Raw genomic sequence first — 11,777 nt, forward strand, 5'->3', positions numbered from 1 at the left:
TCAATGTTCTAACTTGACAAGTCTGGCCATTTTAGACATTGGTAAATTGTATCCATAATTTGTGGAGTGTTGATTGAGGAAAATTAAATCACTATTTCTGAATCTACAGGAAGGGATATTGAAAGGGATGAGTTGCAACAAAGTAGGTGAGCCAATGTTAATAATGTTGAAAATGCGAATGAAATCAAAGTTCTTCCTACGTTTTTCTAAATAAGAAAGATTTTTACTTCAACTAGAACTAGTTAAAAAAAAAGAAAAAGTCTCGGATTTTGTTTTGAGACATCCAGATGGCAATGTCGATTTTTTAAAACAACAAACCCCTTTTTATAATGTAGCGTAACATTTTGAAATATGACATCCCTAATTGCTTCAACTTCAAAATCTGAATTCTGAATTTCTAAATTCTGAATGTCAACACAACTTTCATAACCTTTGTATTTTATGGAACAACTTCAATTAATATCAAATAAAACAAACAGTAATGGCGAGACGTGATGCTCTGGTAAGATTTAATAATTGGAATTTGTATTGCTAAAATATTTTCCGGTGTATTCTTTTATGAATAAGTCGGCTTCTCTATACCCTTCAAAATGTAAATTTTTATGGTGTACGTGATTATCATCACAACTTTCATTTCAAATGAATTTTCGAATTTACAGCAAAAGATATGGTCCATGTGTTATCTTTCGACGGGCGGTTTATTCGTCTACGGTGGAATAAGCATTTATAACAATAATGACAGGTTTTATGACAATATATTAATGCCGATATCCCGGTACCTCGGGGCCGAAACTTCGCACAGCTTGGCATTAACGTTGGCTAAGTATAAAGTATTCCCCAAGAGTAAATTCGTCGATCCTCCTATTTTGGTAAGCATGAATCTATACTATTTTCGTTTCTTTTTTATTATTAATTAATTAATATTAATTCATTTTTAGTTTATTTATTTCACACAAAAAAATAAAACAAGTGATTTTTGTTACTGGTCATAAAGAAAGAGAAGTCAGAAAATCGTTATATTTATGAAACAAAAGTCAATCAACATATTTATTTTGCTTTTTTTATGCAAAAGACCTTTTACAGCCTCTCTGGATTGCACAGTTCGTGGTACTTACCAACATCATTTTTTAATCTACTAATATTTTAACAGCAAACAAAGTTCCTGGGAAAAGAACTGAGTAATCCAATCGGCATTGCAGCAGGATTCGATAAACAGGGAGAAGCTGTCGATGGATTGACTCAAATGGGTTTCGGATTTGTGGAAATAGGTTCAGTAACTCCCGAACCCCAGCCTGGCAATGCTAAACCCAGAGTCTTCAGGTTGTTAGAGGATAAAGCCATTATAAACCGATACGGATTCAACAGCGATGGACATTCTAAGGTTTACGAGAGATTGAAAGGATCCATTAATGATAGTACAGCCATGCTCGGAGTGAACTTGGGAAAAAATAAAGAATCAGTTGATCCTATCAATGACTATGCCACCGGCATTAAAACTTTTGGAGAACTAGCAGATTATGTTGTTATCAATGTAAGCAGGTATGTGGTTTTTCTTTATGTATTTTTTATTATTATTTAAACCTTGTAAAATATACAGGTGAATTTAATTACATTATAATATTAAGACATTGTATAATCCAGTATTGCCAGTCCATATTTCATAAGGATTTAAAAAATCCGTATTCCCCACTCCTGATACACGGACTTACTACTATGTATTAGAGAATTTATTGCAATGGCGGGGGGGTTACTCAATTACTCTCCATGGCTATAGAAAAGTTGTACACAGAAACTATTTGCAGAGGGGGTACAAATCTGTTTATGCTCTGTGTTAGTATATTTACAGAGAGTTTAGTAATTAGAGATCATATCCACTCAGTTGACAGCATCGACAAGGAAAGGTTAAACCACAAACTTACTATTTTTTAATGATAAACTAACGTTTATAAGACAAGGTTTTATGCATAGCATAAAGGATAACAAATAATTATAAGCAATAATTAGTCATCCGAAATACTAATACAAATTGAAAATATCTCCGGACATCAGAAGGCACGGGTTCAATTCCCGTTGGCGGCATTTATTTTTACTCGAGAAATATTTTCAATTTGTATTAGTATTTCGGATGACTAATTATTGCTTATAATTATCACAAACTTACTGCTTTGCTAACCCGAAAGGTACAGATTAGGCCCCCCCCGGTTATACAGGGTGTCCCAAAAAACAGTTTCAACCGGAAGTCCAGAGGTAGAACACCCCTAGGAGTATCCAAATTCCCCCCTGTGTATGTTCCGCGATTTTTTAATTTTTTTTTTGTGAAACTAAGATTATTGGTCACAGAGACATGAATTATGAGATATATCCTTGATTTTTTTTCTAATTAGGTGAATAGTACGCCTTATAGACACAAAAACAATTGTGGGCAGTTCTAATACCATTGCGCCATAAAAAAATGGTAAATTCCAAAGTTACTTGAAATTCAAAACTTTTAAAATTTTCAAGGATTTAAAAAAAAGTCGCTGAAAAAATTCCTCCCAAACCTTTTTTAAAAACTTGGCGATTTTATTATCTGTTTACCCTGTAAATTTCATGTCTACGGCGTCATACTTAAAAATTGTTCGAAAGCATAATAACTCCAAAAAACCAGTATAAAAGGGTGAACTAAATAATAATTGTCTTTAATTATTTATTGTTGAACCACAAAAAGTGAATGAACGCCACTCTGTCAATTTTTTTTGTTTCTTCTGCCTGTCTCAATTTTGTTAATAATTCCTCAATTAAGTTTATAATTTTGACGTAAACTAACTGTTTGTAATAACCCCAGACGAAGAAACGTCTCCGCACCCCGCATTCCCTTGTGCTCCACACTGTTGCTCCTTGCTGTTAAAAGGGTGACCTAAATAAGCTAATAAGGAACAGCTACAACTTACAAGAAATCGCGGAACATGCATGGGGGGTGATTTGGTTACTCCTAGGGGTGCTCTACCTCTGGACTTCCACAAGATACTATTTTTGTCAGACATTATCCCTTTAGTTAAATAAATTAATAATAATGACCCAGTGGACCAACACATTGGATTCCCAATAAGGCATTGCGGGATCAATCTCTACTAACCAAGTCCTCCATAATTGGAGGAATTCAAATATTGTCAGCTTATTCATGACCTGGAAATGTTTGTGTTTCTTTCTATCTATATTTTTATCAATCTTTTTTAGTCCTAACACTCCCGGTCTCAGAGGATTGCAAGAAAAGGATCAACTAAAAAAACTATTGATTGGAGTTAAAGCAACAAATGAATCTTTGACTGGAAAGAAGCCACTGTTGCTGGTTAAATTGGCCCCGGATCTCACACCCAAGGAGAGAAAAGAAATTGCGGACATAATCAACAAGAAAGACTGCCAGGTCGACGGTTTGGTCATATCGAACACAACGGTACAGAGACCAAACTTGCAAAATAAGAAACACTTTGAAGAAGATGGCGGGTTAAGCGGAGAGCCGCTGAAAGATATGTCCACAGAATTGATTAGGGATATGTTCAAATTAACTGGAGGTATGTAGATCTTTAAATATCTATATCGGTTTTATGCCGTGCTGCACTTCCTCCTTCTTTAGCCAACGTTTCGGACAGCATCACAGTATCCATCATCAGGGCAAATGTGATGTATCACTGTCGGAAACGTTGGCTAAAGGAGGAGGATGCGCAACACAGCATAATACCCCTAAAAATATATCACAATATTACTTTTGGCTCTGAAAATCCCAAATCATCTTCAATAATGTTTATATTTAGGACGAATTGTTTCACAGAAATTGAACAATTCTTCAAATTCCAAAGGTGATTTTCAAGTTCTGTTATTATTTCAATTTTGTGAAACAACTGGCCAGTAATGATGTAATTGTTTCACAGAAATTGAACAATTCATCAAATTCCAATGGTGATTTTCAAGTTCTGTTATTATTTCAGTTTTGTGAAACAACTGGCCAGTAATGATGTAATAACAGAACTTGTATAGAACCTTCACAGAACTTGAAAATAAGCTTTGAAATTTGATGAATTGTTCAAAATCTGTAAAACAACCCGTCCTTATATTATGTCTGTGTACCCATGCATATAATTTCTTATAACTTGTATCTTCATTATTTATACCGCACGAAACTTACTGGAGCTTGGCTTCCAAACTTACTGGACTAGCATGCCGGCAAAGTTTAATATGTCAATCTGTGCAGTCAAAATTGCTAACATAAAGGCCTTAGACACATTACCCTATATTATGTGTGCATAAATTCCGCTTTGCATGTACGTATTATATGTTGGGCTGACAGTTTGCTACGCTATAATATTCTTCAGGAGAGGGGGTCAGATCGATTGGGGGACTGCCGCGGAATATCATTTCTTTGTATGGGAGCTGTCACTTTGACAGATGACAGCCGCGTAATTACGGCGCTCCGTAGTAAATTGTTTTGACCCTTTCTTCTGCCGTAGGTAGGAGAGGGGTTCGCATAATTTTCAAATATAGCCTGGCTAGCAGAACCCAGCGCATATCGTCGCCACGCCCACACTTATAGCACATCTTTTTAGGTGTGAAAGGTCTGCATGGTATTGTATGGCGAGCAATATGGAGTTATATAAAACGCTTTGAACTTATAGCGTAATCTGTCACCCCCTTGAAGAGTACATTAATGAGAGATTTGAACCCGCGACCTTCGGATTGCTAGTCGAGAGCCTTACCCCTCGGCCACGAGGCTATATACATATAAATATAATAAAATTATCTGATAAAGGTTTTTTTTCCAGGAAAAATTCCCATAATTGGCGTAGGGGGTGTATTCACCGGACAGGATGCCTACGAGAAGATTTTAGCAGGAGCAAGTGTGGTACAGATCTATTCCGCTTTCATCTTCCATGGCCCTCCTGTCATAACCAAAATTAAGAGTGAACTATCGGAGCAATTGAAACTCAACGGATTCAAGAATGTCAGCGAGGCAGTTGGTCGAGAGAATCTCAAGAAATAATAGTCCCTGTTTTCTGTAAGAAAACAAATAATTTGGACTAATGTGAGCTGCAATAAAATACAAGTAATTATTTTTTTTATTTTACACACAGACTGCAGCAATCAACTTTTGACCTGGAGTGTCAATATTTAAAAAGACAGATAAAATATTTCTATATATAAATACAATAACGATTATTTTCCCTCCAGAAAGGAGACAATATTCATTATTTACATTATGATTCTATTATTATCCACTAATTTGAATAGTAAGATTACATCCGGAATTACATTGACCTACAGGTCAATTTTTAGTGATGGCACTGTTCAATCGCATGACATATTTCCACTAAATAACACACTTAAAAAATAAATTAACTAAAGCATGACAGAAAACAATTGCTCTCCAAATATTGCTAATCGAATCTTCATAGATATAGGATAGATCTTCATAATAGATCAGTGAAAACGGGTTTTTCTGCAGAATAGAAACCCAAATTTGAATCGACTTAAATTTTCGTTTTATAAAGACTCATAAGCTACATAAGTCCCCGCTCTCTAGACCTTGTCCATCATGTGTACCATCTCGCTCTATGCTTTTTCGTTCGGTGCGAAAAAGATTCAAGGGTCGTAATTCTTGATCGATGTTCGACAGAAATTTACGATTTTACTAAGCGTCTTGGTCGAGCAATGGGATACAACGATGAACATGGTTTCAAATCAAATTGTTCGATTGAACGTGAAAACACATGTGTAGTTAACCATAGAATAGATCAGGTGAGAGCTCAGCAATATGGTGCTGAACTATTGTATTAGTCTATGGTCAATTTATAGAACGAAAGTTGAAGTCAATTCAGCTTTGGGTTTCTATTCCATAGAAATCCTGTTTTCACAGATCTATTTAATAGATTCTACAAAATAGATCAAATGTAATTCCGGCTTTATAATTTTTCCTAACCGTGTTGTATTTTTTAAATTAATAAATAAACAGCATTCCTTTTTCAGTATTCAAATCAAGAATTTTAATTGATTAATAATTTTGTACGTTGCTTGAACAGATAGACTTGTTTACTGTTGGTTACAGTCATCATGATAAAATAATATTCATGTATTATGCTGATTGATATCATTGTCATGTTTTGTCATTATCAACATGTCGTAAAAACCCGATGAAAAGAAAATAATTTTATTTTAGGACCCTAGTCTAGTGTCTATACAGTAATTGAAAAAAAAATTGTTTATTCGCTTTTCCTATTAACACACTTCCTATGGAGGGGGAGTTGCCTTTTACGCCGGTCCTACGTGAATGGCGGAGAAAGCATTGCTGTCCGATAATTTGATATATATATTTTATATCAATCTCTTCGTAAGAGTCGCAACTACATGTATGTGTATTTTAAATTGTGAACCAAGTCTTCCCCATAGTCGAATTCTTGCCTTTTGTGTGGGAGAATATTTCATCTCAAAGGAAACTATATTTAAACACGTAGAAATTGCACTTACCACATTGTTGTTTTTTTTTTGTAAAGATTTGTGTGAAAAAAAAATTGTAATGTAATAAAATATGTAATTTTTTACCAATAAAACATCACGAAATGCCCCAAGACTAAATTTATAGAGTCGCATTACAAAAATAGGCTTTAATTTCAGACAATGATTTTATAGTTGGGGTGTGGTGAATAAATACTATGTAAAAATTATTTTCAAAGATACAGCTGTTTAAAACTAAATCCATTTCCTCGAATGGGATGTTTTTGCCCGCATGAAGTGTGTTAATATTAGTACATTAAGTGTACAAGATACATCTACGGTAATTCTAGTCTAGTAATGAGTTTTTCTAAATTTATTTTGTTTTTGCCGTTTTGATTTTTTGCAACAGAAAATTTAGTTATAAGACATTTTTTTAAATATTACGTAAGGTATTTTTTTTAAATGACAGTATGATATTATTATTTACTCCTAAGTAATATTTTTTATAGCTTTTTTTTTTTAAATATATAAATACATTATATACTTTTATAAAAAGGAATTGTTTTACTTGAGACACAATGAGTGAAAAACCTTTAACTTTTTTCATTCCATTTGATATTGAACCATTTTTTTTATATACAATCTAGTGAACCCCGCAATGCTTCGCTATTGGTAATGTCTTTCTTGGGTGTCTCCGACATCTTCCACCTGTGTACTACAATGTTAAAAAACTATATTACATTGACTTTAATTCGACTCCTATAATCGTGTCTTCTTTATGCCAGATGGGTTGTTCATATTAATTTTGTGTGGAAATTAAATAATCATGACAAGAGTATGTATTTCCTAATTACCATTATAACACCATTGTGCCGATTGTATGTCTATTCTTTGGGGTTTAATTATGTTTGCAATTTGTCTAAAATTACATATGATTAATACCACAGAGGAAGTAAATATATTACAATAAAACAAGCAGTCTAGGATACAACTTTATTAACTTAATATAAATTAATCTTGATAAATGTACATAAATTATTACATCTTTTTTCATAAAGTTAGTTATCTGGAGTGTGTTATTTGTGTTTCTGGGAACTTAGAAAATTGATTCAGATGAAAACCTGTAATATAAAATGGAATTTAACAATTCATTTGGATAGATTTCAATGCAGTTTTATGAGATATTATATTTTTTTACATTTATGAGTATTGTACGCAATATGTAATTATTATATTATTAAACAAAATAAATTCAGTTGTGATGTGATGTGAGTAAGTAACATTCTAAATTTTTTAAAGGATCTCTATCTCAATCAGAAATCTATATAAATAAAAATTGTTATTGTTCGTTTGTTTAAAATCTTAAATCTCTGAAAGTTCTTCATCGATTGCTTTGAAATTTTAACACAATGTTGCATTCAAATACAAAAATATAATATAAAATGTTTATATAAAAACATGCTTTAAAAAAAACAGTGCCATCTGTTGGACAAACATGTTTTTTTTAAAACAGCAACATCATTTGGACCTAAATGCAACACATGCTATTGTTTTACTACAAGTCCAGACGGACTAAGCCACAACAAGGCATGGCGGGGTACAGCTAGTTTATGAAATATTTTGCAAAATTAGAAACATAATTTTTGGACGTGAAATCCATTGTATATACATTTGAAAATTACAAGAAAGTAAATGATATTGCACATAATTAATATACCTGCTTATCACAAACAATATGTACATCACAGTTAAAAACATATTTTGTTCATCAATAGAACAAATGCTTGATATTTCATAAGAAAAAGCATATTATCATGATTTAACATGAGTTTTTTCGTCAATTTTCTCAGCAGTTTCAATATTGCAACCAGGTAATAACTTTCTGAGATGTGATTCACAATCCGCCATGTTGTTGACAGACTCTAATCGAAACAGAACAAGGGTCTTCAAGTCGTTTAACAGTGGTATTTGCTTGAGGCCGTTGTCAGTGATGTTCCGGCAGTCAGATATCTGAAGATAGTTCAACGGAGAGTCTACAAAGGCCAATGCTTTTAAAGCTTCGTCATTCAGATAGCTGCACTTGTGTAGGATTATTCTCTTTATATGTTTGCAGCCAGCTATAAATACAGTTAGAAAAATTACTTACCCATCTAAAACATAATAAAACATTTTAAATACGAAATATAATCTAGAAAAGTGGAGAAGCCCGATTAATGAAGCTGTAAATAAAAGTTCTCTTGAAGTTTTTTGTCAATATTCAACTTTTCCAATGAACAATGTCCAAGTGCAGATTTGGTATTTTAACAAAGTACAAAAACCGTTAAAAATGTATGGAAGATTTAAATTTTATTTTTCTTATTATGATTATCATACTAAGGACGGGTTGTTTCGGAGAATCTGAACAATTCATCAAATTTCAACATTCATTTTCAAGTTCTGTGAAAAACTTTTTCAAGTTCTGTTTTTATTTCAGTTTTGTCAATCAACTAGCCTACAATGATATAAAAACCGAACTTGAATAAGTCTTTCACAGAACCCGAAAATGAACGTTGAAATTTGATGAATTGTTCAAATTCTCCGAAACAACCCGTCCTTAGAGTGTAATTTTAATATTTTCATTCATAATTATTGATTTCAAAACTGGCTACAACGTCATTATGACATAGAAACCACCAATATCTGGTCACCAACATCGCCCGGCGTGAAATCAAGGCCGCCGAATTCACAAATAAAAATTTAGTTTTTGCTCAGTTATTATTACCGAGTACTCGTAGATTACAACTATATTATTTGCACCATCTCTTTTATCAATGTGATGTAATTAATAAGTTGTGGTAAGTAGAAGTCCCAAGAAACTATTAAACTAGGTTACGTAAGTGATTTATTTTTATCATTGCTTTTAATGACTTTATCTCACTTTTTAAAGGTGTGTTGAATTGTCATTGTTGAGTTATCATGGAACGCATGGAACCATTCTCAGCTGCTGTACAAAGTTTAACCACGAAAGGTCCATACTTCGTAGACATGACAGATGACTACATAACTGCTGAAATAAAGATACTTTTTCATCACTTACACAGATGACGAAATCCATAATGAGAAATACTAGAATCTGTGCCATCAATTTCTTCTACAAATCTCCCGCTAGTGTTTTGGGGTAACGAATTGTAATCAGTTTGAATAACGGCATCTCCGGTCCATCTTACTGCTCCTCCATTTCGAAGAAGCCATTCAGCACAGCATCTGTCGGGGCCAACTTCCTTTAATCTGTCGAAGTCTGGCTTATTAAACATCATGTTTACCCATTCCCAGAGTGATCGGCTTTGACATTTGGCCGGTCGAAATGGTTGGAAAACAGTTCTAGTTGTAAGACGAAACATTTTTACACTACGCAATAAGCGAAAAAAATCACAATTATTTATGGCGAGAATTTGCGGTCATAAGAAAATTCCAAACACTACGATTTCTATTAACTAACTAATTGATTAGTAATGATATTGTTATTGTGATTGATTCCGGCGGTTTTGCATGTCTAGTGACATAAATAAACCACTCTCTAGATCGATATCTTCGGGCTTTTTGTATGGCGCCATTTTGTCACCCCCTTAACCACAGACGACCACAGATAAAACGGTCGTTTGGTCCAGACAGGTAAATATATGGTGGACCATAAAGAAATCTCAAGGTCATTTAAAAAAAGAGCAAACATAGATAATATACCTGCACCCAGCTAACATCGTTCATTCACTAGCCCAAAAAATTTATATAATAAAAAAATACTGGAATGCAGGCAAAGGAAAATAAAAAAAACCCACAGCTATGCACACATCAAAATATTTTTTATTTTCAAAAAGACAATGGACAGTAATACAGAACAGGGTCAGTACAACCGATGTATTGAGCATTGATTTATCATTGAAGTAGAAGATAATACTAATATATCTAAACAAAACATGAAACAGAACAAGACACAAAAAAATAAAAAGTAACAGTCTCAACTAGGAATCGAACCCAGGATTTCTGTCTTACTGCAACAACTTAATAGGATTTAATTTGACCTTGCACAAAAATACAAGAATATATACACAAAATAGCACTAGAAGTTATTCAAGTTCTCCTGCAAGGGTTTCATATAATTTTCACAGCTTTGTCGTCAGCAAACATCATTGAAAATACTGGTACTTACATGATGTAATTCTGGAGAGGTTTAAATGAACTTGTTTGATGTAATCGTGGCTTTGTTTAGCAATTTTAGTCTCCTAATACGTGGTATAAGATCGCGTCGGAATACGGATAGGTCTGAAAAGGAAAATTAATCAAATTATTAGCCAATGAAGTACATTAAGGAATCATGAACATTGTATCAAAGAACGAGAGGTTAGTACCTGTATTTAACTACGTGATCGGGTCCTTCTTTCAATTGGTGGAGATAGACCGGATATTTTATGATGATTGGAAGATTAAGCGTTGGCAACGCATTATTTTTTAATCCCAAAAGTACCGTATTTTTGATTTCAATCGCGAAATGGCACACACAAACAAACGTATTTCTTGCTGCTTCTTCCTAGCACTGGATTATCGAATCCATTTGAGCAACCTTTAAAACAACACGGCATTAATTTATCACCTTGAAGAATTCTAGCACGCAACATTATTTTTAGATGGGTGAAAGAAAATTCAAAATATTTACGCTAAAACCTTCAACTGAGTTCAATCTGCGAAATGACGTCTTGGAAATTACCGTTATTTTTTTATCGGAGCATAACACATGTTTAGCTTCTCTTTCTGTTACACGAGTCGCTACGGTAGAGAGCGAGAGATCAAAATACAATTTTTGCTCTGAGCCAATGAGATCTGAGCTTTCAGCCACAACAGCTTTGTCTATAAGAATTTGGGTTGAGGATAACTCCTCCCATCAGGGTTACAAGGTTATGCGAGAGTTATACGCCCCTGTCTAGTGACAAGTGACATAAGCATGACATAAAAATAGCTTATTCTGGTTTATTCCACACCATAAATAAACCAAAATCCCCAAATTTGGGAAAACAAAATAACAATTCCCCACAAGTTCCATATATATAATTATACCAGCAAAATGAAACAAATTTCTATTGAAATCAGCATTTATTTTTAGCATCTAGTCATTTTCTCTTTCGTTCAGGCTTTAAAAACAAGAAACTTTAGAAAATTTGCTGCTAAAGAAAACGAAATTGTAATGCATTCTCACAATTACTGCGAAATTTTTTTCGATTCTATAAGACAATCAAGAAACGTCCAGAAACCATGTATTTTCCACGCAAAAAGTTCTCACCGCC

General features: G+C 33.5%; 2 protein-coding genes across 2 annotated transcripts; one reads left to right on the forward strand and one right to left on the reverse strand.

Moving 5' to 3' along the window:
* The first annotated feature begins 373 nt into the window (after positions 1-373).
* Positions 374-7,290, forward strand: Dhod (dihydroorotate dehydrogenase 2). Its single transcript, XM_089637482.1, has 5 exons — positions 374-502; positions 660-869; positions 1,151-1,539; positions 3,217-3,551; positions 4,797-7,290. The coding sequence occupies exons 1-5, from the start codon at positions 482-484 to the stop codon at positions 5,012-5,014; spliced, it is 1,173 nt and encodes a 390-aa protein (XP_089493608.1). The 5' UTR covers positions 374-481; the 3' UTR covers positions 5,015-7,290.
* Positions 7,291-7,793: 503 nt separating this feature from the next.
* LOC149420110 (ATP synthase subunit s, mitochondrial) lies at positions 7,794-10,056 on the reverse strand. Its single transcript, XM_089637483.1, has 2 exons — positions 9,539-10,056; positions 7,794-8,579 (listed from the first exon to the last, which is right to left on the reverse strand). Exons 1-2 carry the CDS (start codon positions 9,840-9,842, stop codon positions 8,275-8,277), a joined length of 609 nt encoding a protein of 202 aa, XP_089493609.1. The 5' UTR covers positions 9,843-10,056; the 3' UTR covers positions 7,794-8,274.
* Between the last annotated feature and the right edge of the window lie 1,721 nt (positions 10,057-11,777).

Source organism: Hesperophylax consimilis, chromosome 11, assembly GCF_061612785.1.
Source record: "Hesperophylax consimilis isolate HC1 chromosome 11, BYU_Hcon_1.0, whole genome shotgun sequence".
Lineage (NCBI taxonomy): Eukaryota > Metazoa > Arthropoda > Insecta > Trichoptera > Limnephilidae > Hesperophylax > Hesperophylax consimilis.